At 33.6% G+C, this 19,943-nt stretch overlaps 1 protein-coding gene across 1 annotated transcript in view; it reads right to left on the bottom strand.

The window, feature by feature from the left end:
• Positions 1–19,943, bottom strand: part of CDC40 (cell division cycle 40) — a 47,520-nt gene that overhangs the window by 12,799 nt on the left and 14,778 nt on the right. Inside the window, exons 3-8 of the mRNA XM_037520218.2 lie at positions 17,171–17,300; positions 10,097–10,180; positions 6,509–6,648; positions 5,366–5,462; positions 2,329–2,468; positions 1,445–1,519 (exon numbers count right to left, since the gene is read on the bottom strand). Of these exons, the coding sequence (XP_037376115.1) occupies positions 1,445–1,519; positions 2,329–2,468; positions 5,366–5,462; positions 6,509–6,648; positions 10,097–10,180; positions 17,171–17,300 (666 nt within the window). The remainder of the gene's footprint in view (positions 1–1,444; positions 1,520–2,328; positions 2,469–5,365; positions 5,463–6,508; positions 6,649–10,096; positions 10,181–17,170; positions 17,301–19,943) is intronic.

The following is a 19,943-nucleotide window of genomic DNA, read 5'->3' as shown; positions in this document are numbered from 1 at the left end:
GGTAGTTTTTTTTTTTAAACTGTTCTAAAGTAACAAGTATTACTGAAGTGATATGAAAATGATCTTGGCTAAAGTTTGACTTAATTCTTATCACATTTTAAGTAAATTAATACAATACCTTCACAATACCTTTATTCTTGCCTACCTGAAATCCAATTCCCGACAATGTTGCTATTGCTCTATAATAGAAAACATTTCCTGGCCTTATATCCTGCAGCACACCAGGCAAAGACCTCTAGCGCCTGGTCCCTTGCCTGTAACTGAAGCCATTCTCCCTTTCTCTCAATTCTAGACTGTAGCAACCACAAAGCTTGTAGTTTTCAGTACATACCATGCTAATTCACTCCATTCTCTCTTTTTAGACATACTCTAACCCTGATCCAAACTTACTTTAGTTACCTTCCCATTGAGTACACTTCCTCTTTAAAACCACAATACCTTGTATAATCATTTATCTCATAATCACCACCCTAAGGGCAGGCACATAGTCCTTAGTAATTTTTCATCCTCAACCCTTGGCTCAAATAGGTACCTAAAAATGTTTATAGAAGTGAACTAAATAGCATTTTAAACTTTTTAAATTGGTCATCAAAAAGACCCAATCTCTATTAACATAGTTTGTATAAAGTGACAGTTAAAGGCCAAAAGAGTTTCTACTCAAAACTCTCGGTTTGTCATTTAAGCTATTAGAGACAAATGCCTGAAGGGCTGATCTTATCAAAAGAAGCTGCCTTTAAAATACCTTTAATATCCATGAATTATTAACAAACAGTAAAATTCCAGTGATTCAACTAGGCCCAAGAGCATTAGAGTTGCTGTTTATTGACCACTGTAACGATGTGGACATAGAAACTACCAAAAAAAGAACTATTTTTTTCAGATATATGGGTTTTTTTTATAGGCTTCCCCTACATTCAAGTTGACATGCATTGGCAACTGATTTTTTTCTACTATACACTGGAGTTGGACATCAGCTAAAGGTGGAACTCTCCAAGATTATAAAAAGTGGGAGAGGAGGCAGAGAGCATTTCTGCTGCTTAGTCTACAAGCACTTAGGGAAAAAAGGATGAATTATATTTATCTACTCTCTAAAAACAGGATTTTCAGCATGTCCTCTTTACTTGAGAAGGTTCAGAGAACAAATGCACCCAGTTATATATACAAAAATTTTATAAAAATTCATTACCGATGACTTAATATTTATATGTCTAAAGCCAAAGTGACTGACGACATAGCAATCAGTTATCTAAGCTTACAGAAAAGCTTAACTAATTGCACTATAGAGCCATATTTCAATCATCATGTTTGGAATCAATTCACCAACTGGGCATTCACAGGGCTTAAGAGAAAATAATTAGCCTTTAATTGCATAACAAACCCAAATTAATTTATAATTAATCAAGCAAATTTAACCAAAGCTGCACTACTGTTAATGAAAACTCACCTTAATTTTACAGTCCATGGAACAAGACAGCAATAAATGGCCAGAGAGAGGAAACAATCTGACTGCACTGACGCCCTATAAAAAGGTATTACAGTTACCATAAGAGGTGTTCTAAATATCAGTTAAAATTAAACATAAGGAAAAGACAGTATATTTTTAAGCAACCTAATTATTACTTTTCTTCATTCCAAAAATCTGCCCCAGAATAACCTGTTAGTATTCCAAGAGCAGTCCATATTGACACTAAATTTTTGAAGATTTTTTTTTTAACTTTTAATATTGACTTCCTCCCTGAAGGGAATCCTTAGTCAAGCAGGTTGTTAATGCACCACTTCTCTTCCTTCTTGTACTCAGTTCCTTTGCAATTTGGTAATAGCTGGAAATTATCAACTGGAGTAGTGCAGATGACAAAGAATATCAACATTTTCAAGTATTTTATTTTTGCCTTAGTTTAGATACCACAGCAAATAAACCAGGGGCATCTAATCTTAGAAGTGTGATAACCTCAAGAGAGGAAGCAAAATTACTGTCGTTTTGGTGCCAGTAGCAGCCCATTACTCACTGGTGCCCAAAAGGATGCAGATTGTGGCAGGAACTTGGGGGGCAGGACCTGGACCACCATAAGGGTAAAGTATACTGAATTATGAATGGTTTATGTCATGGCCAATCCAGCTGACCCTGAAGTCTATGTAGTCACTTGTGACTGGTATGTATGAATAACTCCAAAACTTAACTCAGGTTTATCTTCCATTTGACTTCCTGGCTCTATTTTGATTTCTCTATATCTTTATCAGAAATATTGGATGTTCCATATCAACAGTTAAAATTTTATGCTAGCTTCACTACTATACACTACAACAAACAGAAACAACCAGTTTCCTTACCTTTGTGTGCCCTGACCACACATGAATTTGTTTTTTGGGAAGATAACACTTCTCAGGTGGCACAGTTGACCGCAGATTAACACCAACATCCTGAGGTATGTGAAGATAGGACCTGCCCTGATAGTCATACATTTCTTTAACTGAAACAAAGCAAAGGAAAGTAGTGAAGAATTAGAAGCCAAAGTCAAAAAAATATACTATCTTAAAAAGAAAACAAGCATTTTCCTCATTAGGAATATTGTTTCAAATTAAGGTATAAGTAGGAAACACTCTGATCACATTAAAACTGAAAGCCAGCTAAAATTTAGTTGCCTGAAATCACTGCTATTATTTACAATTTGAGGAAGTATACTGGAATTCCTAAGTACCCCAAAAATCAGACCTTTAAATCCGTGCTTCTTTTACACATTTTAGTTGATATACATAAAAAGCCTTCACTGTAGTATAATTATAGCAAGGGAGAGAGAATAATACTTGGGCCATATGAGTCATCTGCAGAGGATCAGAAGCAAAACAGGATAAGAGGGAAGTTAAAACAAAAGAATAAATATCGGCTATCCTTTTTTCTTTTATGCCCATCCAGATTCTTTTTTCATTTCTTTTCCAATTCAATACAAATTTTATAATAAAGTCACATGTAGGAATTAAATGACTGTTGTAAAGCATTTATCAGCATACCTGAACAGCAGAAGTACCTCAAAAGTGTTGGCTGTTATTGTTATGGATGCAAGCACACAATACTAAACACATTTGTTGGAGATAAAACTAGAGGTTGAGAAATCAAATTATGGCCTCATGAAATCTAAATATTTGATAGGTGTTATAACTTTAGACTAAGCAATACTGTTAATGAACTATTCTTTGCACTTTCGGATAATCACAACATAATTTCCTAAATTAAAGAACTTATCAAGTAGGACAAGGTACATTCAAGAATATTTATGATTTTGTGAATATGTATTTCCTTCCACAAATCAAAGGATGAGAGTCTTAATCTCTAATCTACTTACATGAAAAATAAAGCTTTTTTTTTTAAGTATAACTTATTAACAATTATAAACTGTGAGGGCACCTGGAGAGTATTTGACATGGGCCAAAAACAAAAGGTTAAAACAAATAGAGCACTATTAAAACACCAAAGAGTCATCTTTATCATAGGAAAGAAGAGATTGTGCAAGGAAACCCCATTCAGGTTTCATTTTTATCTACCTGTTTAAAAAAATTCATGAGAAATTCAAAAAAGTATCTGTAGCTATCATTAATCATGCTATTTTCTCTCCTTTGCTAGAACATAAAAGAGTTTGCTGTAATTTCTCTGAGATGAAAACTGTCCAATATAATTCTTAATATCAATATAATGAATTACAGGAGCTGATTAGTAAGGGCAATTAATATACAAAGCAAGAGAAGAGTTAATATCTGAAAGTTTTTCATAAAAATGAAGAAGCCTAACTATCAATACTTTGTTTACAAGAGACCCATTTAAAACTGACAGACAGAAACAAACTAAAATAATAGGTTGGAATAAGGCCATACATGCTAATAACTCAAAGAGTAAAGCAAGAATGACTATTCTCATGCCGGGTAAGCTAGACTTCCAACTAATCATGGACAAAGATGGATGCTATATAATGATCAAGGGAACAACCAGCAAGAAGCTATGACTATTACTAATATTGATGCTCCAAATAGAGGAGCACCCATTTATACAAAGCAACTAATAGACCTAAAACAACATATCAACAAAAATACAATCATTGTTGGAGACTTCAAAACACCGCTGACACAAAGGGATAGATCATCCATACAGAAATTTAACAATTTAAATGAAGTATTAGATCAGATGGATTTACTGGACATTTTTAAGTTTTCCATCCTAAAAATAATGAATACACTTTCTTTTCCAGTGCACATGGAACATTTACAAGAATAGGTCATATTCTAGGATATAAAACAAGTCTCAAGAAATAGACAAAAATAGAAATTATCAATATATCAAAACAAAAATATATGAAACAAACCAAATATATGAAACAAACCAAAATATATGGAGACTAAACAAAATGTTTCTTAACAACCCTTTGATCAATGAAGAACTCAAAGAAGAGATATGACTAATGAACATGGAGAGACAAGCTACCAGATCCTATGTGATACTTTAAAAGCAGTCCTGTACTACACAGGACATTTATAGTAATACAGGACCACCCACCCACACACACACACACACACAAAAAAAAAAAGATCTCAATTTAGCAATCTAACTCTGCACTTGAAGAAACTAGAAAAAGAACAAGAGCACCTCCATACCAGTAGAAGGCAAGAAATAACAAAAATTAGAGCAGAAATAAATGAAATAGAAAAAAGTCCAAAAATAATCAGTGAAACCATGAGTTGTCTCTTTGAAAAAATAAACTAAATTGATAAGCCATTAGCTACACTTACAAAGAGAAAATCCAAATCAGCAGAATCAGAAATGAAAGAGGCAAAATTACAACAGATACACAGGATCATTAAGAACCTATTATAAAAGTGTCTGTGTAACCCAGAAGAAATGGACAATTCTGAGACTCATACAACCTCAAATCTGAACCTGGTTGAAACATACAGCTTAAACAGTCCAATCACAAGAGCTTAAATTGAACGAAGAATAAAGTCTCCCTAAGAACAAAGACCCAGGACCAGATGGTTTCTCCAGTGAATTCTACCAAACCTATAAAGAAGATCTAATATCTGTCCTATTACATTCTCAAAAAAAAAAAAAAAGCTGACAAGAGAGGAAAACTCCCCAATACATTCTATGAGGCCAGTATTACCTGATCCCAAAACCAAACAGAGATAGCACAAAAAAAGAAAATTATAGACCAGTATCTCTGGTGAATGTAGGTGCAAAAATTCTCAACCAAAAAAAAGCCAGCAGCAGGCAGAGCCTTCCTACTTGTTAGACAGGACACTGCCTGATTTATGAATTGTTTAGTAAAGCCAATTAGGTCTCTAAATTTGAAAAAAAAATGAAAAAGCACAGAAAATGTATTACCATGTAAGATTGTCTTTTCTTCCCCAGGTTTCTCATCTTCTTGTTTGCCTTTTTTCTGCCTCTTTGCTGTGATTTCATCTAGTTCTTTCTGTTCTTCCTAAGGGAATTAAGGAATGAATTTTAAATGGATGCGCTATGCCATCGTACCCAAAACTGGTTATAAATTCTTTATAATGAGGTGCACTTTTGGTGAAGCAATAGTTGCAACTATGTGTTCCAGGATATCAATCTCAACTCTTTGACAGATTACAAAAATGGCATCAAACACATAAAGGGTAATGGATAATGCTTTTAATCTCATTTTATACAAATACTCAACCTTCTGGAATATCTAGAAATAATCTAACTTAGCAAATGAAAGAGGCAACTACAAAATCTAGTATCAGAAAGGAAAATGAATTTTAGTATACATGTTGTCTTCAGTGAACAGTTTTTACACAGTCATAGGATATAAGCAAGACTAGATTTGTGACACTACTCTTATGACAGCAACAGTGGGTAGAAGGTGGGTCAGTAGTAAATCTTTGTAATAACAAAGAAGTCAGCAGATAATGTTTAAAATAAATAAATAGCAGCATATGTATATTATTAACATACATGGACATAAGATACAGCTAAAGGTAAGTTTCATGATAGGTGATTCCTGATCTGGTCCCCTGCTGTTATCACAGGACCCAGAACAATGACTAGCTCAGAGACAATAAGATTAGGAGGCTGAAAGGGGGTTTTATAGTTTCACTTTATAAGTTTTATAAAGTGAAATTTTATAAAGCACTATTAAAAAAACCAAATTATTTTATTAAAATTTTTAAATAATAAAGAAAACCTATCAATTCTAAAATTATAGAAAGGCTGATTCTATCATTACTATCTGATTATTTGTTATCAGAAGAGCAGCTACCCTGGCAGCTTAATAGCATCATGGTAATTTTTATTAAAAATTGCTCAATATGTTAGTTAAAAAGCATGAAAAAAAAATAAATAAAAATATTCAAAAAAGAAACACTATTTTCTTAATCAAGGCAAAGAAATTTTGATGAGTCATCTGGTCTAAGCAAATCTCAAGTTTATTAATATAGAAAATAATGTGCTATAGAAATACAGCATATACCTGAATTGATAATGAAAAACATCAAAACTTACTTCTGAAGGTTTGGCTACATCTTTTTCATCCACATATTTTGCCCATGGTCCCAAGAAACCATCAATATTAGATGCATCATTTTCTTTGAACTTTTTCCTCTTTTCTATTTTCTTCTGACCAGTTTCAAACACAGTTAAACCTGCATTAGAAAAATTAAAAGGATCAAAATATGGATATTTTTGAAGGAAGTAGCAGCACACATATAATTTACTTTATAAGTTTAAATGATGATTGCTCAAGTGACCAAAGATTTAATAAAAAATGCAAAATAAAATCTATATAAATCTGTCAGATATACCAGCTAACTTTATACAAAAAAGGGATTCAGAGGCCTCCCTAATGGTGCAAGGCATTAAGATGCAACCTATGGGGCCTCCCCGGTGGCGCAGCGGTTGAGTGCTGGGTTACGAAGCTGCGCGCAGCCTCTGCAGCGCCAGTTCGATCCCCGGCTGCTCCCCGGCCACCGGAGGAGGGTCCCACATGGCGCGCAGACCTCTCCTGCCGCCCGCTGCTCCCCTCAGCAGTGTACTTCGGTCCTTCTGCCTGCTCTGCTCCCTGCTCTGGCTCTGGTGAATTCTCTCACCCTCCCGCGCTTCTGACTATACCCAGTGCATGTATAAACAAAAAACAAACAAATAAAATAAATAAAGCATGCCTCTAATTAAAAAAAAAAAAAAATGCAACCTATGAAGCTGTACACAGCCACTGCAGCATGAGTTTGATCCCCGGCAGGCCAGGGAGCAACCCACATGGTGCAGCAGACCTCTCCTGTCTCGCCCTCTGCTCCCCTCAGCAGTGTACTTCAGTCAATCTGCCTGTTCTGTTCCCCACTCTGTCTCTGGTGAATCCTCTCACCCCCCCACACCTCTGTCCTACACCCCAGTTCTTGTATGCATAAATAAATAAATCTTTGAGGAGGAAAAAAAAAAAAAAACGATTCAACCTCTGGGCAAGAAACTTTCTACAACTGCAGTATTTTGCAAATTCTAATATATTTAAAGACTTAGACCTGTAATCCTACAGTGGCACATGATCTTTTTAATTAATTACAGTATCAGTGAATTCTTACCAGTTTTTCAAAGAAACTTAGAATTTAATATTGTTAAAGATAAAGCTACCTTTGAAAGAACTAAAAATTATCATTTAAAAAACTGTATTAGGGCCTCCCTTCTGGAGCAAAGGGTTGACACAACCTAGGAAACTAACCGCAGCCTCTGCAGCACGAGTTTGATTCCTGGCCAGGGAGCAACCCATATGGCGCAGCAGACCTCTTCTGACTCGCCCACTGCTCCCCTCAAGTGTATTTCAGCCAGTCTACCTGTTCTGTTCCCCACTCTGTCTCTGATAAATCCTCTCACTCCCCACACCCCTGGCATATACCCCCCATTCTTGTGTGCATAAATAAATCTTGGAAAAAAAACTGAATTAGATGAGATTAAAATAAATAATTAGTATCTTTACTAGACATAAGACCTGAAACCATAAAATATATAGAAGGAAATATAGGCGAAACACTACGTGATTTGCACATCAAAGACATCTTTACAGACACATCACCCAAAGCAGTGATAGTGAAGGCAAAGATAAACAGCTGGGACTACATCAAATTAAAGAGCTTCTGCACAGCAAAAGAGACAATAACAAAAACAAAGAGAAACCCCACCAACTGGGAGAACATTTTTGCATCCAACACTAATGATAAAGGACTGATCACAAAAATCTGCAAAGAGCTGATGAGACTCAACAACAACAAAGAAAATAATCCAGTCAAAAAATGGGCAGAAGAGCTAAAAAGAAACTTCTCTGAAGAGGAAATACAAATGGCCAACAGGCATATGAAAAAATGTTCAACATCACTTGTCATCAGGGAAATGCAAATCAAAACTACCATGAGATACCATCTTACACCAGTGAGAATGGCACATATTAAAAAAACTAGCAACAACAAATGTTGGCGAGGGTGTGGAGAAAAAGGAACTCTTCTGCACTGTTGGTGGGAGTGCAAACTGGTCCAACCACTGTGGAGAGCTGTGTGGAGATTTCTGGACCTACTAAACATAGAGCTTCCATATGATCCAGCAATTCCACTCCTAGGTATTTACCCAAAGGACACAGAAACATCAATTCCAAAGAACACCTGCACCCCTATGTTTATAGCAGCACTGTGTACAATAGCTAAGCTTTGGAAACAACCCAAATGCCCAAAAATAGATGACTGGATCAAGAAGATGTGGTACATATATACCATGGAATATTACTCAGCATTCAAAAAAGATAAACACATGCAATTTGCAGCAACATGGATGGCGCTGGAAGGGATCATGCTCAGCGAAATAAGCCAAAAAGAAAAAGAAAAATACCGGATGGTCTCACTCATAGCAGGAATCTAGAAAACTTAAATAAGGGACCAGGAAAACGAATAACTATAAGAAAGTGAAAATCAAAATCAACAAAAAACTACGAACCAGAGACACTTTTAAGGGGGCGGGGGTGGGAGGGGAGAGATTGGGGTCAGAATGGGGGGGCTGCAATTGTATGGGGAATATAAAAATAAAATGTATTATTAAAAAAATAAATAAATAAATAAATAAATAAAATAAAATAAATAATTAGTATCTTTGCTTCACTTGTAATACAACAATGTAAATTAAAGTTTTCTAGGAATCTGGTATTTCTTCCAAGTGATCTCAACTTAAATTTGGCCTCTAATAGTATAAATCTCAAGAGTGAAAAGAAAGGAGGAAAAGGATATTTCTGGGTGATATTTTGATTTGATCAACAAGAGGTAGCATGTGTGGTCATTAAATTGGAAAAAGAAAGGTTTATGGGAATCATGGTCAAAATTTAACAGCTAACTGAATAGCTAGCTACATAAAGCTATGGCTTATAGATGTCTAACTTAAAGAAAAGATCTTACCTATATGAATATAAATCAGTTTCCTTTAGGCTGTGTGTAATAACAAAAGCTCATTAAAATTCTACTTTAAAAAAACTCTAGCTCATTTACCAAAATAGTTTCATCATAAAGACATGTTCTATAGCTACTAACCAGAAATATCCTTGTATAACCAGCACACTGGTTTTCTATGAACATTGAATGGATAAAATTCCAATGTACAAGTTAGCATTTAGAGCATGACACTATATCACGTAATAATAAATACAAAATGAGTATGACAAATATGTACTTAAAACACATATATAAACTCAGTCTTTAAAACAACCCTTCAAAGATAATCTCCACAGAAAAGAGCAATTAAAATGTTTTCTGTTCTGAGAAAATATAGTTTGACATTAGTGTTGAGAAATGGCTAAAATCAGCTATACTTTATAGTTCATTTAATAAGTTATACAGGATTGGGACTACGCCAAGTATTCATAAGAGCCCAAATAACAGGTACCACTACCTTCCTTAGAAGGTTGCACACCTAGTAAGTGGTAAAAATAGCTTCAAACCTATATTGCTCTAAAATACATCACCCTATTCTCTCAACTTAAAAAAAATGCACTAAGTGAAATAATAGTTTTTCCTACTCTAAAGTCAATCTGTAAGACATTATGCAATATTTAATATTTCCTGTAATTACCTTGATTTTTTTCAGCTTCTTCTACAGAACCAATATATTTAGTAGACACTTGGTGATTATCTAATGAAGGGTCTAATGCATAACCTGAAAGAAAAAAGTACACATTATCCTTATTTAAATTTTTTTTAATAGAAGTAACATTGCATTATAGTATCATGTAATTTTCAGGTGTGCATCAGCCACCTGTACTTTTTACTAAAAAAATTACAAACTGTTGACTCCATTTTTTCCATTACACCTATTTTACTACTATGCAAATAATACTCACTTCACATTTTCCTTCCTAGATTTTGAAAATGGCCTGTAATTTAGTACCAATCCTTCTTTAGAATAATTAACCCAAATCTCACGCTGAACCACAAATGACTTCAACTGAGTAAGAAATATCTTATAGAATGATATACAATGTCATAGCAAATTGACTTAAATTTTCTAGGCGCTTAAAATGTACATTATATATCTGAAAGTTTAGAAACCACTTTCTTTTTATTTTTGGAAATATGGTGTACTTTATCAAACTAAATAAATTAAATACTATCAAAAAAAGAAATGGAGTAAGGAGAATACAAAATCTAGCAATTATTTTGAAAATGCCATTCTCAATAAAAAGTCTTGCCTTCCAATTAAATAGGATATATTTCTACTTCATAAATGAATACTTGTATTTCCTTGCTAGGGGAAGTAAGGATATCTAACAGCATGCGAATATAGTCCTTCAACTAATGATAGAATACGTAGCTACATATTAATGTGGTCTTCAGTGGTCTATGAAAACAAGTAAAGAATATTTAAATCAATTTTTCCTCAAGTAGGGATGCTAGCATGAGAAATATTTGGTAAAGTCAGTTTTAATAATAATTGAGCATATTCACAACAGAGAGCAAGATCATTAATCAGTTTTTGCCTTTGATCCATGTAATTAATCATGGACGGCATAAAGTAATAGACTATTTTTTTTAAAAAAGTAAGTATATCCAGTGGATATAATTAACATTTTAATTTTCCAACTAAATATTAAAGAACTTCTTTTGGGGAACAAAAAACAGACATATGTTTTCTTATCATCAAACATATTTTTCAAACAAGCTAATATGTAGGTGTTCAACTCACCCTTATGATATGCTAGAATAGAACCAACCACCTGGCTATTAGCACATTTGCATATAGTTTTTTTCAGTGTTAAAATATGTTCTTAGCCAGAGGAGAAAGCTTGATGGCAGAAAAGCAGCTTTGGAGTAGAATCTCTGAAATAACAGGTTCAAATCCCATAAGTTATGTTATCTTTCATCTCTTTGATGTACAGAAAAGTGTTCTATAAATAATTTTCAAAAAATGAGACTTTATAAGGCTCATACAAAATTTAGACCAACTCACCCTAAGTTAAAAATCTCCACCATAAAATTTTATCTAGACTGTAATTGTATCTTGAAGGATATTTCTGTCTGTATAAAAGGCATTACATTATGTGTTTGGAAAGTAGGAGACAGGAAAGGAAGATCTTCCTTGTTCCTTGTGGTGTCTGTGTAAGCACCAACCCCCAGCGCATGTGGCCATAGTCTTTTTTCCTGAGAAAAAGACTCAAGAGACTTAAGGAACTTGCCCCACCATCCTCTGGTAAAATCTTTAGTGCCACTGTCATCATTACCACTACTGCCCCCCAATTCAAGTAATTAATGATAATGGTATATTTCCTTTACAAATAAGTAAAATAATTTAACTGTATGTCCTACTAGAAGCCAGCCAATGACAGGACAAGATATAACATTTAATACTACAGAATTTCAGTCCAGTTAGTTTTCTACTATATTTCAAATATTAATATCTGCATTTTAGTCCTGAAATAGTCTCATCTATCTTTCGGAAGTTTATTTTCCATTTTAGGTTTTTAACAGTTAATGTCTACATTCTTCCTTTGTAGGTCTATTTGAAACAGCTCTAATAATATCAGTTTAATATTATTAGAGTTTTAAGTTAATTAGTACTACTATCTCAACAGGTAAAAGAAGATACTATAAACAAGCTGTATAAGAATGTTCAAATATACTAGTAGTCCAAAAGAATAAAAGTAAAATAAAGTTCAACAATATTCTGATAATCAAACACAGGAAAAACAATCATACAGGTCTTGGGTCAAGGGAATAGGACTTTCTCACATGATGGTGGCAGTTAAGTTGGGAGAATTCATTGAGAAAGCAATTTGACAAAATATAACAAAAGCTTTAAAAACATTTATACTCTGATCTATTTCTGGACATTAGTTCTTGTCAGATGTATGATATGCAAATATTTTCTCACATTCAGTAAGATGTCTTCGTTTTAAGGATGGTTTCTTTTGCTGTTGCAGAAGCTTTTTAGTTTGATAGTCCCTTTATTTACACTTGCTTTTGTTTCCTTTGCCATTAAAAGTGAGTCACCAAAGACATCTCTGAACCCAGTGTCTTGGATGTTTTGACTACATTTCATTCTATATATTTTATGGTTTTGGCTCTTAACCAAGTCTTCAATCAATTTTGAATTAATTTTTGTGTATTGTGTGAGCTAGTGGCTCAGTTTCCCAAGTCCATTTGTCGGAAAGACTTTCTCCATTGCATATTTTAGGTTCCTTTGTTGTAGATTTAACTGTCTATGTAAGTGTGGGTTTATGTCACAGCTAAAATTCTATTCCTTTGGTCTGTGTGTCTATTTTTCTTTCAATACTATTCTGTTTTGATCACTACACATTGGTAGTATAGTTTGAAGTCTGGAAATATGGCATCTGTCTTCTTTTATGTTAGGACTGCTTTGGCTATTTGGGGTCATTCATTGTTCCATATAACTTTCAGTAATGTTTGTTCTATTTCTTTGAAGAATGCATTGAAGCTTTGTAGGGATTGCATTGACTCTGGATGTTGCTTTGAGTAAAATGGGTATTATAACAATGTTAATTTTTCTAACCCAAGAGCATGTTTCCATTTTGTGTGTGTGACCTATTTCTTTTAACAATATCTTACAGTTTTCATTGTATATGTCTTTTCATCTTCATTAAATTACTCCTTAGTATTCTTTTTTTAAAAATTTATTTATTTTTATACAAGAGCTGGGGTACGGGACAGAGGGGCGGGAGGGTGAGAGGATTCACCAGATACAGAGCGAGGAGCAGAACAGGTAGACAACCGAAATACACTGCTGAGGGGAGCAGCGGGCGAGACAGGAGCCGTCTACCATGCAATGTGGGACTCTCCCTGGCCGGCCGGGAATCGAACCCGTGCTACAGAGGCTGCGCACAGCTTCACAGCATGTTGCTCAACCCGCTGTGCCACAGGGACGGCTCAGTATTAATTCTTTTTGTGATTACATATAGGATTGTTTTCTTGATTTCCTTAATCTTTTGGTTTGTTGCTGAAACAGGAATACAATTAGTTAATGTATATTAGCTTTGGAGCCTGCCACTTTACTATACTGATTGTTTCTAATAGTTTCTCCAGTCAAGTTTTTAGGGTTTTAAAGTTTGTCATCTGCAAATAGTGATTATTTTATTTCTTTCCCAATTTGGATTTCTTTTATATCTTCCTCTTGCCTAACTGCTTTAGCTAGGACTTCCAATATAATGTTGAATAGTAGCAGTGGAAGTGGATATCCTTGTCTTGTACCTGATCTTAGAGAAAACCTTTCAGATTTTCACCACTAAATATCTTAATTTCTGAGATGTCTGTTGTAAAGTCTCTATTTCTGATTTGAATTTACTAGAGGAGTTCTGTCCATTTTTTTCTCAGTGAGTCAAGCCAAAGGTTTGTCATATATGGCCTTTATTATGCTGAGATAGGTTTCTTCTATCCCTATTTTTTGAGATTTTTATCATAAATGGATGTTGATTCTTGTCAAATCCTTTCTCTGTATCTACTGATATGATCATATCCTTGTATTCTTGGAATGGATCCCACTTGGTTATGATGTATGATCCTTTTAATGTAGTGCTGAATCAATTTGCTAAGATTTTGTCGAGGATTTCTGCATCTATGTTTATCAGAAAGATTGGTCTGTGGCTTTCTTTTTTTGAGATGCTTTTGTCTGCCTTTGGTATCAGAGTAATGCTGGCTTCATAAAATGTATTTGGAAGCCTTCCCAATACCTCAATATTCTGGAAGAGTTTGAAAAGGAGAGGTATCAGTTCATCTTTGGCAGAGCTCACTAGTGAAACCATCCAGTCTTAGGGCTTTTGTTTCTTGGGAGGCTTTTAACTATTTTTTCAATCTTTACTTGTAATTGATTTGTTCAGCTTTTCTATTTATTCCTGATGCTGTATTGGAAGATTGTATGCTCCTACTAATCTGTCCATTTCTTATAGGTTTACCCATTTTATTGGCATAAAGATGTTCATAGTAGTCTTTTATGATCTTCTGAATTTCTGAGAAGTCTGTTGTAATGTCTCTGTTTCTGATTCAAATTTACTAGAGTTCTGTCCATTTTTTTCTTAGTGAGTCTGACCAAAGGTTTGTCTATTTTGTTCTTTTTTACAAAGAACCAGTTTTTGGCTTCATTGATCTTTTAGATTACCTCTTTGATTTCTACTTTGTTTATTTCTGCTCTAATTTTTATTACTTTCTTCCTTCTAATAGTTTTTTTTTTTTCTTCCACTCACTTAAGGTGTAAGTCTAGATTATTTATTTGAGCTTCTTATTGCTTGATGTGGGCTTATATTGCAATATATTACCCTTTTAGTACTGCTTTTGCTGTGTCCCATAGATTCTTGTAGGTTTTGTCTTCAGTCCTATTTGTCTCTAGGTATTTTTTTAATCTATTCTTTGATTTTCTCATTAACTCAAAAGTCATTTAACGGTACACTGTTCAGTCTCCATATAGCAGAGGTTCTTCTGGCTTTCTTTCTATGATTGATTTATAGTTTGATACTGTTGTGATCAGAAAAGATACTTGATATAATTTCAAGATCTATGGATTTATTTACACTTGATTTGTGATCTAACATGTGGTCTATTTTTGAGAATTATCCTTGTGCACTTGAGAAGAAAGTGTACTTGGCTTTTTTTTGGGCACAGTCCCCATTAAACCCATTCTACTCATTGATAAAATTGGAGGGTTGAGTCCCCTACTACTGTGTTGCTGCCACTGTCTGTTTTTAGGTTTGTCAATAGTTTCCTTTGTTCCTTTGTTTGGGGCACATATATTTACTTTCCCTGGGATCCCTGTTGTGCCTTCAGCCTGCTGATGTGTACCCCTGCTCCTGAGCACAGTCTCCTGGTGTTTCTCTCTCCCCACCTCCAGTTCAATGAAGCAGTCTCTCTTCTTGTGTCAAAGTCTGTGTTGATCTCCTATGTCTAAGGGGTGTACCCATTTTACCCCAAGGGACTCTGTGGGTACACTCCCAAGAGGATCATCTAACAGTAAATTATCCCTCTAATTTACTGTTAGATGATCCTCTTGGGAGTGAAGCAAGGAACCTCCTCTGTCACTATATTGGTTCATCTCTAGGCATGCTATCTTAATGGTGATTTTTGGCACACTTTTCAGTCAGTTATAAAATGGCCTTGGTGAAAGATGGTCCAATACATGGCAATTCTTTTTATATGGCAATTCTCTAATATATGGTACTTTTCAAGAATATATTGTGATAAGTAACTATCTGTATACCTCTAAACTAGTTTACAATGAATTACTTTGTGTTACTCACTAAAAATCAGGAAAAAACTTAACTTTCCAACAATAGAATAATAATATAAATTATGTTCTAGCTAATTAGTGGTATTACAGACTTCATAAAAATGATAGGCTTTAAGATTATACAGTCACACTGAAAAATGACTATGATGGAACACTGAATAAAAATGTGCTATGTAAAATTTTTAGTATAGGAGGATTAAGCTCTGTAATACAAGTATGCATATGAAAAAGACTTGGAGAGATAAAGATCATAATGCTAAAGTAGATATTCTGTATAGTGGGATTGAAGGTAACCTTTTTCTTCTCAAATGTTTTAGACATTTTTTCCCCCCATGAAAATAGCTTATTAAAAAGCACACTTAACATATGAGATTATTTTAGGCCTAAATTGCAAATATGCATAATATTTCATATGATAGTGTTTTCTTGATATTTTTGGTCCTATAATAATAATGGAAGTTATTGTTTGATGGAACAAAAAATTTCATTTCAAATTTAAAAAATTCTATTAATAAAAAAATAAGGAGGTATTAGAATTCTAACTGCAAAGAAAACTTAAGAAAAAAGAAATGTGCCGATATCGACAAATGTGATTATTAAATCTATTATAAAGAAAATTCAAAGTTTTCTTTTTTAAAAACTCTTGTGGAAAGAAACACCAGCACAAGTAATTAATTCATAAAGAGGATCACAACAAGCATAAAAACATCCCTATTCACTTTGTTCATCCACCTCTACCAAAAAGTTCTTCAAAGCATAAGATGATCAAGATATCTGTTAACCTACAGATGCAGATTATAGGAATAGAAAGGAAAGGCACTACAAATATGGACAAATCTGATATAAGTGACCAAAATTCATGATCCATGTAACTTTAGTTGTAAGGACATTATAAAGAATATCTTCTTTTAGAGGGAGTTCTCATTTTATTATGCACATTTACTTTTTAAAGTTTTACCATTAGTAGGACAATTATTTTACACAATGAAGACCTGTTTATTCTACTTCCTGATGTCCCTCAGAAAACTTCTAAGTGCTAAGGTTTGAGAAAGAGTAAAGTCAACTAGTAAGATAAGTCAACTATAAGATAAAAATGGAACTTCTTAATACTATCCTGTCATTTATCAACTTCAACAGCTATATGCACATAATGGACATCCAATGACAAAAATTCATTATCATTTACAACAGAGAAATTGTTTTTAAGAACACAGAATATTTTTACTACTCAGAAATCAAGGCAGATTTAGAATGACAGCTAAAATTATTACTTTACATCCTTGTTTATAAAATTATATATAATATGTATAACACACACTGCTCTTTTCAAAGAATCCAGAATAATAAATGTTAAAAGCCAGAAGATAAAATAGATTTATACACCATTTCCTATAAAATGAAACTGCATAGAAGCCTTACCATATGTAGCAAAAGTTCTTCTTTGCTGTTCAAACATAAAATCATTGATATGGGCTGGTTCAGCATATCCCGAAAGCATATTTCTAGGTGCAGCCATTTGCTGTGTCCTAAAGGGATTTTCTGGTCCAAACTGCAAAGTACCAATATAAAAAAAACAAAATAAAACAAAAAAAAAACCCCATCAAGTTCTGAGTGTATAAAGCTAGAATTATTAAAATAATACACAATGTACAATGTAGTTTCAACTGAAAAATCATCACAAGCCCAAATAACCTATATAGGAACATGCTCACCTCACATAGTTCAGTATAATTGGACAATAACTGATTAGAACTATTAGTGTCTAGGACAGGAGAGGAATCTTACCCAATTCTACAATGCTGCTATTTAAATTTAACTTAATTACAATAAAATATTCAGTTCCTCACAGTAGCCACATTTTAAGAGTGCAATAGCTATGTATGTTTATTGACAACTACATTTCCAGTATCTCAGGAAGTCCTATTTGACCCTATGGCTCTACATAATGGAGTCTTACTACAGTTTTATCTAAACCATAATAAGGGTGATTTTTGTTGATTATTGTATCAATAATGGCACAATGATACAATTAAAAAGTAAAAGACATGTATCTCCCACTGGAGTGTGAATCCTTAATACTTACCACAGAGCCTGGCAATAGAAAGCACTAAAGAAGGAAAGATTAGTCAGAATCCCACTGAGGGCAGAGGATAGGAAAAGAGATAATAAAAGTAAAATGCTTGAAAAAGTCCCTAAGGAAAGACATTACAAAACTTCCTTATAGTAAATAATTTTATTGATTAACAGGACCAAGACTAGAACAAACCCTGGTCTATTCCATTCTACTACATCATAACATTCCTAAACTTACATTCACAGTCTCTATAAAAAAGTAGGTGAAATGTGTGAGAATAGATTAAGTGCTATTAACTTAATGCTAATATAAAAGATATTGGGGAAATTCAACTCTTCCCTTTTTGTTTTAAAATAAAATGAATTCCTCACTTTGGAAATACTAGAATTAGCCTAGATATTTTCATTTGAATTCAGGAAGGTCTACTGTTATGGTCAAATGTTTTGACACTAGAACATCTTGAATCACTACCATCAGAAACCACCTTTTCTATGATACATTTTCAGAGTCATAAATTATTGATCTTCTCATAACAACAATCCTGTCTTCTTTAGATTGAAATATTATACTATGCATGGAAATATGAATTTAAATGACATTGGAGTTGCCTTATAATTTTTTTCTGCTTTACAAGAAAATAAATTACTACACTATTGCTTTCTATTGACAGTTTCAATTTCTATGTTTGAAATGACTCAATCTTAACATATCTGGTATATATAGCTTATACTACTATTTATCTTAAATAAGGAATAGTACAAATCTTTGCAGCACATATTAGTTCTTTCTGTGCTGGTGGTTGGAATGTAGGAGGAAAAAAATCTAGATCGCCAAATGCTAGAAGTTACAATTCATATTTCATTCAGTCAAGAAATTTATAACAAAAACAAAGAACATTCATAAAATCAAAGATAATAAAATGTTTCAAAAGTTTCTCAGATGCTCAGCCTGCTAATAGTTACCATCTGCACAGCAGCAGCTGATAAGATTTTAGAGAAAAATTAAAAAAAAAAAAAAGATAAAAATCCTCATTGCCTTTATTGCTACTCCAATAACATAAAATAAATGACCAATCACTGTACTTAGTTTTCAATTTAAAAAAATAAATGATAATTTTTATAGTCTTAGTAAGATTTTACAAAGAAAACAATTCTACAGGCCATAATTATCAAATTGGCTCTGCCTTTTAATGAGAAATGCTTGGTGTTAAAGAACTTTATTTCTATAGGACTACAGATCTACATATGATAGTAAATACATTGTATATCGGGCTCTATTCCTAAATGTGCTTATATTCAACAAATATTTAATTTGAGATAATAAAAAGTCTTCTAATAAAGGATTTTTGTATGAAGGGAGGATTCGTTTACATTTGGCTCAGCTTAACTGCTTGATTACTGGCAGCTCAGAGCTGAACTCAATGACATTAAATGTCAACAAAGGTGGAGAATGTTATTCAGAAGGATTCACCTTGTGCGACTATTCAAAAAATTGTCTTCCAGATTTTCTTGGTCTCTACAAATATGTACCTCTCTTATTGGGTGAACCAATAAAAAACAAAACCACTAAAAAAACTCGCAAAATGATTTTCTGAATATTTTTCAATTTTTTTTGTAGTCAATGAAGTTTAGGAGTAAATCTGTATTCAAGTGATTTTAAAAAACATATTCAAGATAATTGGGTATAAATATCATTTTTTAGTTAACATCTAATAAGTTCAGCTAATAGTTTGAAGTACATCATAGTCAACAGAATTTAACCTCCCTATATAAAACTTACACATTTAAGTATTAATTCAGATCATTGCACCAAAAAGAATGTATAATGGTTCTGAGAAAAAGTGGTAATAAGTAACCTTACATTTTTCACCTAAGTAAATTAGTGATTTATGTATAGAGTTGGGAGAAAAGCATTTTTTTTTTTTAAAGATTTATTTATTTATACAAGCACTGGGTACAGTCAGAAGCGCGGGAGAGTGAGAGAATTCACCAGAGCCAGAGCGGGAGCAGAACAGGCAGAGTGATGAAGTACACTGCTGAGGGGAGCAGCGGGTGGCGGGAGAGGTCTACGGGCCATGTGGGACCCTCGACCGGCGGACGGGGATCGAACCGGTGCTGT

The sequence above is a fragment of the Talpa occidentalis genome, unplaced genomic scaffold, assembly GCF_014898055.3.
Source record: "Talpa occidentalis isolate TD23 unplaced genomic scaffold, MPIMG_talOcc4v2.1 talOcc4.2, whole genome shotgun sequence".
NCBI classification, from domain to species: domain Eukaryota; kingdom Metazoa; phylum Chordata; class Mammalia; order Eulipotyphla; family Talpidae; genus Talpa; species Talpa occidentalis.
The sequence above is the reverse complement of the archived record's forward strand: the minus strand, read 5'-3'. Positions and strand labels throughout refer to the sequence as shown.